Source organism: Amblyomma maculatum, chromosome 1, assembly GCF_055883805.1.
Source record: "Amblyomma maculatum isolate TAMU_Amacu chromosome 1, ASM5588380v1, whole genome shotgun sequence".
Lineage (NCBI taxonomy): Eukaryota > Metazoa > Arthropoda > Arachnida > Ixodida > Ixodidae > Amblyomma > Amblyomma maculatum.
The window spans coordinates 156,200,538-156,220,858 of record NC_139344.1 but is presented as its reverse complement, the minus strand read 5'-3'; the positions used below and the strand labels follow the sequence as shown (position 1 = coordinate 156,220,858).

At 40.7% G+C, this 20,321-nt stretch overlaps 1 protein-coding gene across 1 annotated transcript in view; it reads left to right on the top strand.

The window, feature by feature from the left end:
* EndoB (SH3 domain containing GRB2 like, endophilin-B) overlaps nucleotides 1-16,498 on the top strand; it is a 62,272-nt gene extending 45,774 nt beyond the window's left edge. The window contains exons 7-9 of the mRNA XM_084589422.1: nucleotides 5,120-5,220; nucleotides 9,847-10,048; nucleotides 12,836-16,498. Coding sequence (XP_084445548.1) covers nucleotides 5,120-5,220; nucleotides 9,847-10,048; nucleotides 12,836-12,943 — 411 coding nt within the window. The 3' untranslated portion in view covers nucleotides 12,944-16,498. The remainder of the gene's footprint in view (nucleotides 1-5,119; nucleotides 5,221-9,846; nucleotides 10,049-12,835) is intronic.
* The last annotated feature ends 3,823 nt before the right edge of the window (nucleotides 16,499-20,321 follow it).

Here is a 20,321-nt window from a genome sequence, read left to right as displayed (position 1 = left end):
TCCAAGGATTGGCGGTGTAGCAGGAAACTTGTCACCAAAGTATGTGCACTTACACATAAAGCACGAATTTGCGCTTCGTTGTGAGGAAAGCATACTAGAACACATCTGATACACAATATACATAAGCCTTCATTTGGTTCTATTGTCATGCATCCTAACTGTCCATATTGCCACCTATTTCACCTATCTGCTTCAGTGGCATGGAAAGCTTGCCATTGGGGGTATCTGGCTCACTTTTCAGCAACATCAAACTCTTGCATCATTTTCAGTGGACTCCATGTTAAGATAACAGTTTTTTTTAGATGTTTGTGAGAATGGTCACTGACATTTTCATGGCTTGATTTGCTGTGCAATTGACTAAGTTTTGTTTTCACAATGGTTTGGTTTGGTTTATGGGGTTAACGTCCCAAAGCAACTCTGGCTATAAGAGACGCTGTAGTGATAGGCTCTGGAGATTTCGACCACCTGGGGTTCTTCTACGTGCACTGGCTTCTTACAGCACACGGGTGCCAGCTTTTCGCCTTCATTGAAAAGCAGCTGCCGAGGCCGGGATTTGATCCTGCATCCTTGGGCACAGTAGTCGAGCGTCCTACTCACTACGCCATCCCAGTGGGGTGTTTTCACAATGAGGCCTCTGAAGCAGATAGTTGTCATTGTGACCACGCAGTAGAACTATTGTGTTTAGCCCATGACCGGTGGTTTAGCCATTAGCAGGTGAGCAAGGGAAACGTTTAGTTTTTGCATACTATATTAGTGTGATTACCTCTCTATTCATTATCACTCCCCTCTGTACTTCGCCCTGCCATCCTCTCCCTCCTTTTATTTCTGCTGGCCGCAGCTTGTGTGATTAAGATATTTGATAGCAACTGCCACAGCCTCTTTTTCTTCCATTCTTTTAAAATTGTTATTTGTTGTCACCACCACCATGTTTGTGTTGGCTTCATCTAAATATCTTTTATGCAGCTTACTTGAAAAAGAAACGGTGCACAATACATTTGCGCAGTTATGTTGGTAGAAATTGCCATATTTAGTTAAGGCTTGAAGAAGAGTCACAGAAAAACTATTTTTTCTCATTTCTTTTCTCCCCTGTTTTGCGATCACAGAAGTGACGTTGGTGTAACATTCATGTGCATATCTTCCTGGTGCTTCGCACCTGCAAAGCCTGGCCTTCCGTTTCAATCGTGGTGAAGTTAAATTTGGGTAAATATGGTAAATACAGAACATTATCAGTCCTTTCCAAAGTTTTCTGTGTTCTTCTTGGCCTGACATACAAGTGAAAATTGTAACCTCATAAGTACTAATTGGTTCGTGTGCCACTTAACTCTTACCTTACTCTCAGAAATAATAGCATTTTTTTAGGTTTTGAAATGTGGCAGATCAAAATGAAGGTAAATGAATATATTACTGTAATCTGCATCACAGATTTTGGCAGTGATGCGAAATATTATATACAAACTTTGATAGCAGTTATGGCAAGTACTTAAGTGTTAAAAAAGGTTAAAAAAATGTTTTTGTTTCATCGCCTAATGTCCCCAAAAATTTCAGGGCTGTGGTTTATGAATACTTTGAATTGCAGAAAAAAAAATCATTATGAAAACTTCCTGTTTCGTGGAGGTATTACTGAAGCATTTTTTTTGTCTGAATATCTTCATTGGTAAATACTTCCCTAGAAGTTATGGTGACACCAACAGGTGTGCTTCTGAGTGATTGGCATTAAAGAAGAAAAGAAAAAAAGAGTGACTGCATTATGATGCAGACACAGAGAAGACAAAGCCAGCACCCCTTTACATCTTAATTTGCTCAAGTCCTGAAGCTGTCTGCTGCTTCTAGCTAAAAAAATTACGGCACTGAGGTTGTATTGAAGAGATTGGCTTTCTGGGCCATGCTATTTAAGCTATCAGGGTTATGCTCACTAAGAATTGCACTGCTCGCATCAGAGTTCACTGCTTCATGTTAATTACTTAAACAGTGAAAATGAAATAACTATTGGCATAACAGGTCTTAGTACATTGGTAGCTCCAAAACGGTGTTATATCTGTGGGTCATGGGTAACCTATGCTCAGTGAGCACTATTGAGTTTGACTCTGTTTGAATAGTTTTCATTTCTGGTACTCTCCTTTATTGTATTTTGTATACACTAAATTTTTTTTTACTCATTCTAGGACACATTGACCGGCTGTACTCTTAGTTTTCTATGCATTATTACATGAGAGCGTATACAGCTTGTTTGGTTGGAAAGCCATGTGCATTGATGCAGGAGTGCTACAATTTTTATCACTTTGATACGTCTAGCAGTTCTGTCACTTCGAGTTACAGGCCCTCCCTTTCTTGAGTAATACAGATTGCTAAACATTTGTTTTTCTCTTTCCTACTGTTTAATTCAGTGTGTTGATGATTTTTTTCCTTAATGAAAAGCAATCAAAAGAAGTGCAAGAAACTCGATTTATTCCAATGTGATAAAACATCCACACATATATAATTCATTAACCTAATTAACCTATATATTAGCTCAGAGTATATTCATCACACTAAACAGGACTATGGAAGACAAGGATGGCCACAATTTGTAGTGCACAAAATATGATGGTTTAATTTACTGCAGTGACTAAGCTTTAGGAACTTAAAACACTGCCTCTGCACCCTTATGGTCTTAAGTAGGGCACTTAGTAAGAAATTTTAACTTTAACCAGGACACGAAACTTTTGATATTTTTCTTAGTTTCTCCTTCCTTGTTCACAGCACCCATTTGGCTCCAGCATCAGCTAACTTGGGCGAGCTTTCTTATTGCATCCAGTTCTTGCTTCATGCTTCAGAACATAATAAAATCCTCCTTAACGATTCTTCACTATACTTATGCGAAAAATACCTAGTCTACAATTGCTTGAAACTGACTTCATGCCTATACCACTGTGAAGAGCTATCTATTGAGTTTTCAGCAGCGAACAACCCTGCCTGATTACAGGTTTTCAGTATTTGTTTGAACCTTACTCTGTGCATACGTGATAGCTATAATGAACCCCACTCTAAGACTTCCCAAACCTCATCATTTTTTCAGTAGAACAAGGTCAGTTTCTCCCACTTCTTAACAGGCGAAGTTCAAAGTTTCAGCTCACAAAGTGGGCACTTCCACCTACCTCACGAAAATGGAAATCTCGTCGAATGAGCGCAATGTTTGAAACAAAGCAGCAGCTGTAGCATTCTTGACACTTGGAGGCTGTAAAACTGGCAGTGTTTTCCTTGAGCTGCTGGTCAGAAGGCTGCAGGATATCACTGGATTTTGTTATATTCGCCAGGCTTTCATACATGCCATTGTCGACCATGTTTGACTGAATCATGAGGTTCTCCCTCAGCATGCTTATGTCCTTTCACATGCATCTCTTGCTCGCATAAGTTCTTAGTCTTCGTTTTCATTAATATTGGAGATACAGCATGCTTTGGGCAGGCATCAGGTATTGTTGGCACTGCACAGAGTTTCAGGCAAAGTTTATTGGAGGTTATCCTATTCGCAGTGGTATTTTGAGCGATTTTGAATTTGAAGTGTTTTTCACGAATGAAAAACACTTCAAATTCAAAATCACTTTTGATGGTGGCCTTGACGTCTTAACACCAGCCGGCTTGATGTCTTTTCCCAGGCGCCATAAAAGACGTTTTTACTGCTTGAGCAATATCTTCTTCAGCACATTGATACAAAGCATCTCCATTCTTTACAAGGTTGCCTTACCTTGGACAAACTTACTAGGCACAATTTTTATGAACATACACTGTCGCAATACGCATGCACCAAACTAATGGTATGTGCACCTGAGAAATGGCACACATCAAAGAAATGCCTCTTCTTGGCTTTTAAACATTTTCAGCCATGCTAGATGTGGTATTGGCACCAACTGTGTATGCTTTGTGGAAGGCATATGTAAGTGCAGTATGAATGCTTATTAGGCATGCATATAAAAGGCTTGAATTTTTCGAAGATAGGCTGAGAAAACTATTTTGCTAGCTTTATTCCATTTTATTAGTTGTGTACTTCATAAGTAATAGCTTGAGTACCAAGCATCTCTTCTAGAGGTGGTATGAACCAAATGATAAATGCTTGCACATGAATTGTGCATGTGTCTCTCTTAAGGTCAATTGTTGCTAGGAGCTGGCTTTGCTTTTCTTCAATGACACTTCAACCTTTGCTGGGGCGAAAAGCAAGACGCCCATGTGTCGTGCGATTTCAGTGCACGTTAAAGAGCCCCAGGTGGTCGAAATTTCCGGAGCCCTCCACCTACGGCGTCTCTCATAGCCTAAGTCATAGGATGTTAAACCAAACCAAACCTTTGCTGAGGAATCAAAATACATTGAGGGTTGCAGCATCCATAAGGGTCTCAAAAACTACATTTTGCACGGGGTTGTAAACAGGTCTGCATTTTCACATCTTAGCTCTGATAATATGCCAAGTCTGCCAAAGCTTACATGCTGAGAGGAATAAAATATATGGTAGTATATTAACTTAAACTATGTAGCTGTGGGAAAGCATGTGTTCAGCCTTGTCAACTTATGGTTGTGGTTTGTGTTTAGAAGTTAATGCTGGCGATGTTCAGTGCACAGTATTACTGAGTGGCAGTTAAACATGCAGGGGGCTCGGCTGCGGCGATAACTAGGAGGTTTCGTACTTGCACCCCATAAGAAATTTTAAAATTTGAATCCACTCCACTATGACAGCCTTTTCTTCCTATTCTATTTGTCTTGCTATTGCCATTCTGTGCCTCTCGAACATACAAGTGTTAGAATAATATTGTAGGCTCTCAACCTCCGTATAAATGCTTCTGCACTAAAAGCTTGACGAATGTGTTGCAGCAAACAGTTTTCTTAAGCTGCGATTGCATTGTGCTTCTTTAGTGCTGATGGGATCCTTGATTGCTATTTGTATAGAAGGTTTGCTTGTTCACACACTTTTGTGCCAAAAACATTGGTGTCCATGCTTTGCTGCAGTGTTTGCAAATGTGTATCTGATGTACCTGAAACATGTGTTACTATCAGAAACAGTTTACGAAAACAAAACATGAGCTGAATGCAGAATTATTCAACTTGTGTACAGTGTTTTGAATAGTGATGTCATACCCAGTAATTTTACTTTCAGGTTAACCATTTGCGCTGCCTTAGTGACTTTGTAGAAGCCCAAATGTCATATTATGCTCAGTGCCAGCAATATATGGCAGATTTACAGAAAGAACTGGCCAAGTAAGTCATTCCTCTTTGTATGGCTATATCCTTCGTGTTTCAGAGTGTCACCTGTTGAAATGTCAGCAAAAGATATGAGTAAAAAGTTAGTAATGGACAAATCTTATGGTTTGCAGGTCAAGAATAATGCATGTATTGAAAAGGCCATGTACAAAATTTAAAGCCAGTTAATTACATAAACTGTTGAGAGTGCAGTTTTAAAGCCTGAAGCCTGCTCCTCTTCCTCTGTCATTGCTGCAAGCACTGCATGTGTTGAGCCTATGCAACCCGCCAATACTCCATCCATCTTCAGTGACATGCTTCTGTAGTTGCTTATTCTACTTGTGAGGATTTTCCACTGTAGCCAGATGGCAGACACACACACAGCATTGATTTCGGCTTCATTTCAACCTAATACGTGCTGTCAAGATAGGTCTACACACGACCAAGTGCAGCTGCCAACAGCTGCCAAGCTTACCACAGCGCTCGGCCAAATCATGTGGCCAGCACCTCCGCCAAATTCGGCTTGTCATGTGGTCGCATTACATCACACACTCAGTCAACCAATCAGCTCTCGGCCGTGTCACATGACCCTGAGACAGTCTTGACCGATTGGCATATTTTATTACCTACTACATCTTTGTGTGACTAACCGTGCCGAGTTTTTCCACTATGATGCTTTCTCATTTCACAGTGTGCCTGTGATGTCACTCGGTGCAGAGTAACCATGAATATTATAGAACAGATAGTGATATAAAATCCCATTACAGAGGCGGAGTATATTTAAAACACCGGGGAATGTCTAGAGGTACTAGTGGGGAGTGCGATCCATGAAAACATATGTTATGAAAACATACCAAAATAATTTTCTGGTTTTGGAGGGCACTAATAAATGCGACTGATGGTTAAAAGTTAGCGATTGTTTTGAAGAAAAGGTATGAAAAGATATGCCAAGTCATTTTGAAGTCAATCTGTTTTTAAATGTACTCCTATAAATGTGTATTGTAAAGGCCGACATACTCATGATGAGCTCATTATTCGTTGGGTCCTTCTCGCAATTGCAACTGCTTCTTGTGTTGTCTGACATGCTGCCAAGCAAGCTACATCTCCTCTTGAATACTGCTGCTGAAATATACATGCTTTTAAGCTGAAGGCAGTTTTCACTCAGCATGATAAAGGAACCACACACAGCAGTAGATGACCAAATCTCCAGTCTGCTCACACAAGTCACGTTCGCAGATGCCAGCATCGTCTGTGCTCAAATCAAGCTTTGTTTGTACCGTCACTTTCTACAGTGGACCATTCTCTTTCATTTCTTTGTCATGATATTTGAGAACAGCTTTTTGAATGTAGTTTTATCTAAGCAGAAGGCCTTGATCGACTGGCATTAAGAAGCAAGTTTAGTACATGCAGCAGCATATCGGGCTACACGAGAAGCTTGCACAAGTCAGAGAAACACTCAGCGGATAACGAGCCTGTCGGGAGTATGTATAGCTTCACTTAAGTGTTTTAAATATAGATTGCTTCTGGAATGACGTAGCATACTTTGTCACACATTGTTTTCAAAGCACTCACCAACTTCTAACCGGCAGCCTCCTTTAGTACTTGCAAAACAAGAAAAATATTGCGGTAAATTTTGCTTACATGTATTTTTATGAGTATTGCCCTCGACTCGTACTCTGATATGTGTTGTAGTGTTTTAAAAGTACTCTGGCTTTGAAATGACGTTTCATACTTTGTCCATCTGTTTATGATGTTTATGGTTGCTCTGCATCAAAGGACAGCACCATAGGTGCTCTGTGAAGTCATAAAACTGCTTTGAAAACATTCGCTTTCATGTAGTCCTATGGGAAGTAAGCCTACTTTTCACCCCCAGTATGCTGTGGCGTCTGTGAGTGCCCCCTTTGTTTGTAAGCACAGTGTTGACCCATACATTAAAAAAAGACTTGGGTTTCCCAGACTTGCTAAATGCAGCCTAGAACTCAGCTGCTATCTTAGGAAACTTCCAGTCCTGGGTCAACTGTATCGGCGAGCCGCTTATTCAGGTATGCCTACAAGACTGGTAGTAGTAGGCTACAGTAGACTCAGCTTGTGCGGAAGGGACCTGAACCAGGTTCTCAAATTGCTGCCTTGAAGTGTCAGTAGAGTGCATGCTCGGAATGGACTGTTCTTATCGTGCTATTCTTGAAAAGCAATGAGTTTATTGTGTGCGAGTTATTGTGTATATTTATATCGAGAACTTGGAGGCAAATGCTTTTTAGGGCTATTCCATTTTGTAGAATTTTAGTAACGCGGCTGTGTCCTGAGATGTGCACGTATAAAATTTTGTCCCAGTTCGTCTAATTATGCATTCAAGACGGTGGCTCTTGGCCTGAAGCACCTCCCACGTGTGATGCAGCTGTTGCGTATGGCACTGCCTTGCAAGAGTGTGTAGCGTTCTCGGCCAGCGTTTCTTTCATGATGCGCGAAAGCGATGAATCACTGTACTAGCGGACTGGAGCGAGCGATAACTTTCAACTAGGCTTGGTGCCGCCCTATAAACATCGATGAGATAAAATGGGCCATGATAAGCTGTTTTTATTCCCGATAGCAGCGCTAGTGCAAGCCACATGGACAGGCAGATAAGCAAGGCTGAGTGCCGTACGCAACAGCTGCTTCACATGTGGGAGATGCTTCACGCTGAGAGCCGCTGTCTCGCATGCATAATTAGACGAACTGGGACGAAATTTTAGACGTGTGCATCTGAGGACACAGGCGCGTTACTAAAATGCTACAAAATGGAATAGCCCTAAAAAACATTTGCTTCCAAGTTTTAAATATAAATATATACGCTAACTTCAGCCAATAAAAAGTTAATTATTGAATTTTAGTTAATAACCGAGTTTACGGGGACAATTAATACCCTAATTTGTGTCCGCCTGGCCGCATTACCAATGTACAAAAACGACTTTAGTGTACGGCACTTTGCTTTTTGTTTAAAAACCAGTAAAGTCTAATTTTGAACACCCTGTATTTGTTCGGCAGTGTCGAATGGCTTGAATGTTTTCCCACCTCTTGATCTAGACCAAAAGAAAACTTTATAATCACTACAGTCGAGCTTGGATATATTTAATTATTGCTTATATCAAACTCTCAGAACATCCCCCTGAAAATCCCATGCAAACGTATAGCAGTGTTCGTGTGTATCGAACTCCCATTCAGTGAAATATTCAGTATATCAGAACTGGGCACTGTTCCCCTGCAAGGGATGCTTCTCCTAATGGCACTGCTATCAATTTTCGAGCACAGAGCTGGGTCGGCTGAATGGCATTGGGCTAATACTGGCAGCCCTATACTCTTAGACAGCTTTCTGTGGACCTACAGCAAAGGCTTTGCAAGAAAGGGAGGGAGATGGGGCTTAATCTTCGTCTTGTGCGCTGTCTCTCCTGTCGCCACGAACAACGAATACCACTACCTGAGGCATGGGTACAAAAGCTTGTCGCTTTGCCTTTATGGCGGTGCCTTCACTGCAAAATCAGAGGAATTTGACTGGCAGTATAATCTTGTAAAACCGCGTTATAAGATGAACGTTGAGCCTACTTGATGGCCTTCAGTCTGACATGCTTGTTTTTGACGCGATACCGCAGTCATGCGGGGAAGCTAGCATTCGGTGCACGGCTATTATGCAATGAAGCCAGCCTGGTTGAACAAAAGCTTGTGGCGGCTCTCGCATGGTCTCTTTTTTATTAAGGTATTATTGCATTTTTAGTTTTAGTGTGCCAATGAAATAATCAGACCTCTTGTAATTGGTGGTGGCTTTTTCCAAAGCACAATCTATTTTAACTTTGATGTGAGCCCTAACTGCAGTGGCACTTGTGCCATGTGCTGGGGTGTATGTGTTATACCATAGCCACTTTTCGCACGTGTGCACCAATCTGTCCCTGCCAGATATTTGGAAAGCACGCTCGCGCACCCTTGCAGCAACATGCAAAGGCTGCAAAGGTTTGCCCAGTGCACCTTTCTTCTCGATATCTGGCGCGATTTGGTGTTCAGCATAGCTTCGCGAGTCTTCGTGGAGTCGCCAGGGGTCGCCGCACTCGCGGCAAGCGGTGTGCTATCTGTATGCCAGCGGGCAGTACATCGCTGCAGGAAGCAGACCACTAGCATGAATGCACTGTATTCATGCTTCTGGGTTACACAGAAGCATCTGTTGGCATGTTCTGTATATCAAATTATCGTGTTATCAAATTATTTTATGATCCCTTTTGAGTTTATTATATATTTGGGAGTGCTGGTGTAGCCTAGCTTGAGGGATCTCAATGCAGAAAACTGCCTTGATGCACCACAGTTTACTTGCAAAATACAGTGCATGGTGGCGATGGCCGTATTCAACTTTTTTTTACATTTTCAAGCTTATAGAAGGTCCATTTTCGGAAGCATCTTATTCATTAGAACTTGGTAATCTGTCAGTATAGGCCAAATTCAGTTGGTCTTCCTTTTAAATAGTTATTAAAAAAAGACAATGTCCACTTGAGACACCTAGTTTACACTGAACGTCATGTTCATTGCCAAACACCCAGTATGAGTCTCAAAACCAGATTTTGCTTTTAAGCTTGAAAGTTTTCTTGGATGACTTGGCAATTTTTTTTTTTTTTTTTTTTTTCACAGCATGTCGATAGCTGTTGGAGCAGGCAACTGTGGTGATGGCAGTCGCAGTGGCTTCCAGGGTGTTTTCTCATCACCTACAACAAGTGCAGGTAGCCCATCCAATGATGTCAGCACGTTTATCAACAGCAACCAGAAGCGGGCCCGTGTTCTATATGACTATGATGCCCATGACAACTCAGAGCTTTCTCTGATGGCCGACGAAGTGAGTTTCTGAGGGTTCAAGTTTGTGATGAGAATTGCCTTTCTTTTTCTGTGCATACATTATATGACAATGCATGATGTGATGCCTACCATTTAGCTCACGCATCTTTAGTTTCTACTACATAGTAAAAACATATAGGAGGAGGAGAAACTAACTGGTGCAAATGCACAGAGTTTATCAGGTTAAATTAAAACGAAAAGTAGACATTTCTGCAAGTGCCTGCATTTGGGGTATGTACTACAACCTGTATAAACTAGCAGAAAATAATTTAAAGAAAGATGATGAAAAAGAAAAAAAGATGGGTTGGTTTTTTAATGCCATTATTTGGGTCATACCTTTAGTCACTTTTCCAACTTATTCTGATGGGCAAACCCTAAAAAAAAAAAAAAGAATTCAAGAAATAAAGGACATACAACTGGACGCTCACTTTGTCAGTGATCTACTTCAGTGACCTATGTTAAAACGACGGACACAAAACACGAGGACACGGAGAAGAACAACGTGGACAGGAGCGCACTAACAACTGGTGCGTGGTCAAAGAAACACCTCTGACTCGGTGAGCATGTGCCAGGAAATTCAGCAGTGTCCGTTAACATAAAAACCAAATCAAACCATGGCGTAGCTGTACTATAAATGTGCAGAAGCAACCAAGACAAAAACTAAAACTGCTCTGTACACACGAAAACTGTATGAAAGCACTGGAAAATTGCCTATCAGATACCGAGAAACCTGCATTCTTTTTTGAGCAAGAAAACTGATGAAGAACTGACACACAAGTCATTACCTGCGGCGATTATGTTTGAGGCCTCTAATATCTATCTACTCTTTGTCATCTATGCCTGATAGTACTTGTCGCATCCTTGCATTTTTTGTAGTGCTTGCATTCTGGTCTTTGAAGAAACTTTCGTTCAAGACCAGAGTCCCTGGTCTTGAAGGAACCATGTCAAAGGCGAAATTATGTTAATGAACTTCAGATGAAATGCTGAAATTAAGGTCATGAACCAGTGAAACTTGCAAGCTCTTCGATTGGAGTTGGCTTAAGAAATTTGACAACAGCATGGAGTTTTGCTGGATCCTATAGTATACGGTCTTTGGACATGACATGGCTGAGCATGTCCACTTGATGGGCTACCAAAGGCTATTTCTTTAAATTTAATTGCAATGCTGTGGTGAGGCAAACAGGTGCACTTGGTGCAGGCAAGTCAGAGGCGTCGTGAAGTCCTCAGAGCTTTATGTGGTCAAGAAAATTTTGGACTGAACTGATTGTATGATGCTTTTATGGTTTGAAAAAAGCTCGTGCATATGGGAGTAGCAGTGGATTGCAACCATGTCGCTTGGTTTGTATATGCCTTAAGCTACCTCATGTGGCAGTCTGCACATGGAGACATTAAATAACCCCAGAACTTGAGAACCTACATACCAGAATGTACAAATGATTTAATACAGGCAATGTCAGTTGCAGAACAAGTTTGAGCTGAGAGAAATAGTATGGGCTGGAGGCAACAGGCAATAGCATGTACCTCTGCAGTTGCAAACCACACGAGTTTTCATGCTTGAAGCATGACAAGCCACGGGGATTGTTTATTTTTTTTCGGCTACTTATTCTCAGTGAAATAACTACACAGGCATCTTTTATTTTCTCGGTATCAGCAAGGCAGAATTCAGAATAATATTGCAGCTAAGATTCCACCAGTTACAGTGTAAAATATTTCTGTTTGCTTCAATGTGAGAAATGGTTTGCTATCTTGCAGCGAGGTACACAATGCTACTGTTAAAGAGCAAGAGGGAGAAATGTGCTATAAGGAGGAGAAGGTGTTGCTTTTAGTCATTTGGGGGATTAGTAGAGCTTTGGCATTCCTATCACACTATGCATCTGCAGCGCGCAACTTAATGTTTGGTGGGTAGCTCTGGTAAGGTCTCTCTGTCTCTTGAAGGAATGGAGCTGATCGAAAGGCAAACTACGATCCTCATGACTTTATTGTTGATAGGACTCCTGATTTTTTCCACTCACTCTATTGTCATTTGTCCTTTCAGTCCTGTGTAGCCACTAGCAGAGCTGTCCTGATTGCATTTTGTTTGGGAATGTTGTAGTTGTAATGTATGGGGCTGGCATCCAAAGTTGACAAGATCTTTGACAGATCAGCATGATTCTTATTGCAGGGTAATGCAAATGGGTTTTAACCACTTTATGAATGTCTCCTATTGTGTTATTGTAGCTGCAGGCAGGAGCAGGTCAATTGAATGTTTCCTTTCAAGTGTTTTCATCCTCCGTAAGTGTTGAGCCTTGACCCATGCGCTGCTTCCATCACGCCATTGCCGGATCTAGCCGATTAAGGAGCATTTACTGAATTGTACCTTTCTAAATTTTAGCCCTCAGATCAGGAGGAACTCTTTTCATTACCAGCATGCTCAATTTTGTTTGAACCACACCTGGCTTAGCATCATCTCATGCGCTGTATGAGGAGTGGCTTGATAATAAGTTCATGAGCACTGGAGGGGAAAGACCAACTTTTTTCAGCTCGCACATCATGGTGTGTCTGCTGGGGCATGCTGTGGGTGTGGAGTGATAAAAATGACTTCAGGGCCATGTCCTAGTCGGTAATAACTGAATTTTATTGTTTGGCTGGGGTATTCGCTCATCTAAAGACTGTCAGCAGGGTGCAAAATCATTGAACAAGTCAGGCTTGTCGTACTGTACTTGACTATATAAAAAATGTATTAACTTTTGGAGCACCATGGCCTTGAGTTGTTTTCTGACAAAGTTGCTTTGTTTGTGGTGCATTACAGGTGATCATCATTTCTCAAACTGACAACTTGGACCCTGACTGGATGATCGGGGAGCGAGGCTTACAGAAAGGAAAGGTCCCAATCGCATACCTGGAAATTCTCAACTGATTAGATAAACATTTTTCTTCTGTAATAAAAATTTTACAGTGCGTGCTTAGTTAGTGCAGTTGTAGTAGCTCGGCGGCTCTGCTTATTTGCTGTGTGCTTTCCCTGTGCTTCTATGCAAGATCCTCCTTTTCAATGAAACTTATGCATGACAATGAAGAGATTAATGCCTTCAGAAAATGTGGTAGTTTTAATTCTGACATAGGTCTTTCCAAGTCCTGTTGATGCCATTTCTGCAGTGTTATCTGAAATCATCGCATTTCATGCTATTTCTCTATTTCGCATGTTTAAATGTAGCTTCTAATGCTCACTGTTAAACTTTCAAATGTGACGATGCATAGTGGCACTGCAGAGCTTTGGAAACCTCTCTTATCAAGAGTCAGTGATGTGTACATTCCACCTGTAGGGGCGCCATATGAATGTAATAATGCATGCTGTCCTGCTGGAGTTGGTCGTGTGATGTGTATTGAAAATAACAGCTTGAGGGGCGAGTTGGTGCTGCATAGTACCCAGAAATGTGGTGCAACAAACACAATCTCATGAGAAGAAACACAACACAGGCGCACACTACCAACTATAATATGGATCTGAACACACTTCCTCTTCACCACTCATCCTCTTTTACACCCAAGCACATCTTCATACACCTCTTCTTTGCCAAGGAGATAGTAGCACTTTCTTCTCTCCCCGCAGAACTCAAACATCGTCTAAGCTTCACAGTCACAAATTCTACATTCAAGTGCATCTCCACACACCTCTTCTTTGCCAAGTAGTTAGTAGCACATATGTTCCAATACAACACAACTATCGTCCAAGCATGACAGTTACAAAGTCCACCACATAGACACACACTAGCAAAAAATCCACCACACGTGTGCAGTAAGACAGGTCCATCCAAAGCACTTCTAATTAACCCTTACATAGCCACAATAACTCTATTGTCTGGCCACTATATGCCACATCTCCTTTACCTTTTTTTCATCAACCCACACAGGGTGCAATGCATAACATATAGCACAAAACCGTTAAGACTTATAAACCGGACTCTCCTTTTAGATGTATTGTCAGTGAACGTGATGCGTGGCAACAGCAGATCAGCTTGTATCTTCTTAAACATTTGAAAGGTTTGGAGTTTGATGATCCCTTTGCTACCAAGAATTTCTTTGAAGTGATCCATTTTTTTAGAAGATCAAACTAATCTTGGGTACTTTTTTTCTATTGACGTAGAGGATTTGTTCTATTCGGCGCAGCATTTAGAATTGTTTGAATCAATGCGGGAATGTATTGAACGTAATGGCACCGCTTTTTCATAACTTTGCTGGTGTTAATGTTGACAATTTTCTTTTCCTACTTGAGTTTTACCTTAAGTCTACTGTTGTGTCGTTTGGGACAGATATGTATGTGCAGAGAAGGGGCATTTTTATTGGGTCATGCGTTGCTCCAGTCCTATGTAACATCTTTTTATGTTCGGTTGACAGAGCAATTTATGCATCCCTTAATGGTTCAGGCGTTAAAATTTTTATGTATATTGATGATTGCTTAGTGATTTTGGATAAGGGCTCTACATTGATTCAAAGTGTGGAAAGCAAGGGAAAGGACTTAATTTTACTCATGAGCTACCTGTGGATAACAAGTTGCAGTTTCTATATTCAGATATAAAAATTTGTGATGGGGAGGCGTGTTGGAAGTATTTTCCCAGGGCTAAAAAGAGCTACTTCTATATGGGTCAGCCCATTCAAAAGAGCGATAGAGTGTCTTTGTTTGGAGTTAGCCCTGTTAGTCATGTGAGCATATGGCTGAGGATAGCTTCAATAACCAAACGCAAAAACTTCAGGTGGGCCAGTTTCCCGGTTACAGTTATTTGTGGGGTGGCAGAAACTCTGCTTCAGAAAATGAAAGCCAAAAGAAGGATTGCAGCTAAGTTGAGAAATAAATGCGCACAAGTAATACCTTATATCTATAGAGAGTTGCACTGCCTGAAAAAGGTGGCAGGCAAGTATGAGGTGCCGGTTGTGTTTTCTGGGCCAAAAAAAAGCTGGGTGGTTTGTGTGCAATAATAGGGAGGAGAAAGAAAGCGCAATGCGATAAAAAGCATGTAAAGAGTTTTATTGGCTGTGTGGTGGGAGTGATTTATGAGATTCCATTGACCTGTTAAAAAGTATATATAGGCCAGACTGGAAGATGTATTAATGATAGAATAAGGGAATATGAGAAGTCCATAGAAAATGGGAAGGGGTCAAATTTACCCCTGCACTATCAGAAGTGCGTGTGTGAGCCATTGTTTAGTAGGCTTAATATTTTAGAGAATAGTCGGGACAAGATTGCCCACGAAGGCTTTTTTGATTCAGAAGAGAGAAGACATATGTGTTAGTGAAGCCTCGCTGTGTTTACGCAGGAAAGATTGAAGTTTATTTTCACCCCTAAAGTTGGTATTCTAAGATACCTTTCTTGTATTGTGGCCATGTTTTGTATTTTGATCCTACTTACCCTCAAGTATATGTGCTCATTGCTCGCATCGCTTCTTATACATGCTGGGCAAGATGCAGTTCTTTTTGTTTACGTAGGGACTGGCTCCTGCAGAAGTGAGTGGTTTGGTGTCATCAAGGGGTCTGTTGGTCGTGTTAATGTCTGTGCTGAATTTTCAAATCACAGTTTTAGAGGCAAATTCGCATCATTAAGGACCGGTTTTGTGCTATATGTTATGCATTACACCCTGCTTGGGTTGATGGAAAAAAAAGGTAAAGGAGATGTGGCGTATAGTGGCCAGACAACAGATTTTTTGTGGCTATGTAAGGGTTAATTAGAAGTGCTTTGGATGGACCTGTTTTACTGCACATGTGTGGTGGTTTTTTTGCTAATGTATGTCTATGTGGTGGACTTTGTGACTGTCATGCTTGGACGATGTTTATCTCTACTTGGATGAATGTGCTAATATCTGCTTGGCAAAGAAGAGGTATGTGAAGATGTTCTTGGGTGTAGAAGAGGATGTTGCAGCTGAGTGGTGAAGAGGAAGTGAGTTCAGTTTCATATTACAAATTGGTAGTATGCGCCTGTGTTGTGTTTTTTTCTCATGTGATCGTCTTTGTTGTGCCACATTTCTGGGTATGATGTGTATTGAAATGAATGCAGTGTGCATCCTCCAACTGAACCTGGTGCTTCTTTTGTCTGTCGATGCTGTATGCTGGGAACAGAAACTTGCTGCACAGGTGGTCATTAGTATGTGGCATTTGTTCAGCTGCATGCTCTGCAGATTACTGAAAGTCTGTCCTGAAGTAGCCATGCACACTTAGTGCTTGGAAATGTGCTGCACTGATAAAAAGTAGGATTTCAGTGCTTGTATATAGTCTTTTTTTATTAGTATACTTTATATGTAAATTTACATTTTTGAGTCTGTAGGAAACCCATTGTGTCATCGATTTCAACTAAAAGCAATGATGCTGAATTTAGGTGCTTAAAACAGTCAACCTCTGCTTAGCCATGTGAAGTGCTACTACTTTCATTAATAAACTTGTGATTATTGTGCATAAAGTTTTTTTTTTTTTTTTTTTTTTTTTTTTTGTGGATGTGAATGACTAAGTAAATTAAGAATTACCACACTGCACATTGCAGTGAACATCAAAAGGGAAATGACACTAACAGTAAGTGGGAGTTGTCACTTCTATGTGCGGCAGTGAATTCAATATTTTACATACAGCTACCGACAAACTTAATCCAAGCATGCAGTACATCCAGCAGCATTGTGCAACATCAGGTGACTGTAGAGATACTTTAGATAGCAAATGTTGGCAGTTTCAAGACAAGAACAAACTGTTCTAGTGCATGTACTACACGTCCGTTAAAAAATGAGCAACATTTAAATAAAAAGGTGCTAAGGACTGTGCAGTTTTCAGCAAAATGTTTTTTGTTGGTTACTTGCTGTAATTATATGAACATTTTTTAAAAGCATATTAGAAATAAATTATGACTACTCACAAAATCTTTGTTTATCCCAAGAACGCCCTGCCACAGTGGCTCAGCGGTTAGGGCATTTCACTGCTGATACCAAGGATGCAGGTTTGATGCTGGCCGCTTTCAATGGAGGTGAAAAGCATGTGCTGTGCGATGTCTGTGCTTATTAAAGAACCCGAGGTGGTCGGAATTTTCGAAGACCTCCACCACAACATTCCTCGTAGCCCGAGTCACATAGATATGTTGAACCCTATAAACCAAACCTTATCTGAAGAACGTCTTTTTCTTCTGTTTATTTCTCCACCTGAACCTGAACAATTAAATTGTGGCACAAGGCTGGTTTAATATTCGTTGAGCACCCCTGAATTCTGCGAAAATTCGCACATCTAAGCATGTTTCGCGAAATTGTTTTTTTGCCACATGCATTCCCTTTTTTATGCTATTTTTGTTGTGGACATCAGTAAGAACAACAGTAGTCATAAAAATGGCTATATTACCTTATTTGCATGAATACAACTGGAAGGGGGAGCTTGAGAGATTTAAATGTAACTATGATGCAAAACTGTTTGGGCCTACCATAACTATGATGCAAAACTGTTCGGGCCTACCACAGCAGAGGGCCCATCATGAAATGCAAACAGTGCACTGAAATATGGGAGGAACAGATAGCTCGATGTTATTTAAGGCGACACTCGAGATGCATGCACCACAAGTGAGCAGCCACCGTTACTGCCATGCCACCAATACTGTATTTACAGTGACTCAGTTCGCATGCATTTGCTGTTCTTTGAATTCATTTCTCCACTCAATTCTCTACTTGTGTTTTCTTTCTCAAAAGTCCGACACCATAGTGTAGGGCTCCAGGCATTTTGACCACCTGGTGCACGTTGATGAGCACGAAATGGTCGAAATTTTCAGAGCCCTCCACTACACCGTCTCATAACCTGTGTCGCTTTCGGACGTTGAACCCTGCAAAGCAAAGAAAACCAAGCACCTTCTTTCTGTATCCATAGCGACCTTCTTTGCACATGCATGCCGCACCATTTGCGCCAAATTCACTGAGCAGTTGTCTTCTCCAAGACGTTTCCGAGCCTGGAAGCAATGGTCACTTTACTATCCTAAAGGGCTTGGGAGAAAAAAAACGTAGACTAATAGTTGTGACCAAAATGTGAGGTGCATTTAAGAGCATAATTTGATGTCTCTCCCAGTGTTTTTTGTATTTTTTGTTCTCAGTTCATGGAATTTAAGATTTTCCGCTGCCAAAAGAGGCCTTAGCCATATTGCACGTCAAGAAATGCTTGGAATTAATTTTTAGATAGGCAAAATGCAAATTATCAACTTTGTCCCGCCGTGGTGGCTCAATGGTTATGACACTCGACTGCTGAACTTGTGGACGTGGGATGGAATCCTGGCCGCAGCAGTGATTTTTTTTATGGTGGTGAAAAGCGAGCATCCATGTACTGTGTGGTATCGGTGCACATTAAGAAGCCCAGGTGATCGAAATTTCCAGTCTTACACTATGAAGTCCCCCATAGCCCAGGTTGCTTTGGGATGTTAAACCAATAAACCAAACCACATTTTGAATTTTTGTAGTGTAGTTTCTACTGCCAGGGCTAGACTGAGAAGGATGTTTCATGCAAGAAATTAAAAATAAACAAATTTGAAGGAAAAAAAAATGCTGACCTGCTGTATGGTCTTGGGAGTGTAAGAAAACAAATGGGGTCAAAATACTAGACAGAACTATAAAACTGTTGTGAAAAAATATCCATAAGGTGAGGATCTAGTCAGAAAACAGAAATGGAGAAAAACTCTCAAATGTTCAAGCATTTCTCTCACGTGCAGAGACCACAGTTCACGAAAAAATTTAAATTTCAGCATACTTCGCGATAAATTTTACTAATGAAACTTTGGAACATGTACAAAATGGGGCGTACCAGTGGATACAATAATTCTGAAAAAAAAAAAAACTTTTTTTTTGCAAGGAGCAGTACTCCATGTACTGAAAAGGTCATGCGCCGTTTTCCACAGTGACAGCTTAGCTGTGTTCTGATTCGATCCAACACACGGTGAAAACATATTCTAGTGTGGTACCAAACAACTGTAATTTAATAGCTGTACTATGTGCAGAAGAAAAGAATGTTAATAAAATCTTGGCCACTTACATTGTAGATAATGCTAAGTAAAACAAAAATTTGAATCATGGAGTTTAATATAAGGGGAGCATTTTTAACACACAGTGTTGACGGGAATAAGCCATCAGTTTAAGTAACACGAAGTTCATATGAATGAGATTCCACTGTAGCAAGCAATGCAAGGAGGGGAGGGTGGCATTTATTTTGTGGTGAGGGGCAGTAAACCAATCCAACGTAGGCAGGTAGGTTGTGGAAGTTAAAGGCACAACATAATGCTCCTAAGCATCCAGAAAATGCGAAAAAAAAATTATGGGCAGATAAAACATTTGAAGGGTATATGAAGAAATGTTCAGATATAAGCAGTTTGTGACTGGCAGATTATTGTGCTATGATAAGCAGGTACCTGTAATAGGAACATTTGGTCTATGACAGTGAAGAAGTCTAATGCAGATGTAACAGTGAACAATTGCAGATGCACTGTGGCTATCACGCTATGTCATGAGCAAAATGAGAATGGGACAGAAGCAAAATTGCTGGGCTAACCTTTCAAAAAGCCAAGTCAGTGATGCTATTTGTAAGTTAACAAGTGTACTGTGTGATGTGGGTGCACATTAAATGAGTAGAAACACCAAATTTTCGTTGTGTATTATGTCTGTGGAGTGATGCGTATCACATTACTGAACATTATTAGAATAGACACTTGGATTATTGGATTATGGGAAAAAGTGGTAAATAATTTTTAATTTAAATTTTTTACCCCGGTGCGATTTAGGTGAGGCCATGTGAGGTGTGCAGAAAAAAACTTCAGAATGGTCACTGCTTCTTTCTTATGCAAGCCTGCCCTAAGGTTTGAATCACAGAAAGGAACAAATAAGCAGCATTTATATCGCAGTTCTTTCATGTGTCACTTGACCAGAACTTGTCTGTGACATCGTAGCTCTTCAGAAACAAACTATCTGGGAAATATTTTTACTATACATTATTAATTGCTGTGAGCTAATTCTGTATCATGATTCGTGTAAAGGTACACAATTGTCTTTAGCACTGTTCAAAGTAAAAAAAAATGTACAACTAATATTTTGGTCAATTAAAACTGATTGCTGGGCTAGTTGGTGCATGGTCACATAAAGGAAAGGTTAATAGTGCAACAAAAAGACACTCACAAATAGGCACAAATAGACACACAGGACAGCAGCGCCTGTCGTGTGTGTCTATTTGTGCCTATTTGTGAGTGTCTTTTTGTTGCGCTATTAACCTTTCCTTTAGTGAAATATTTTGGAGTCACTACTCTTTTAATAAAC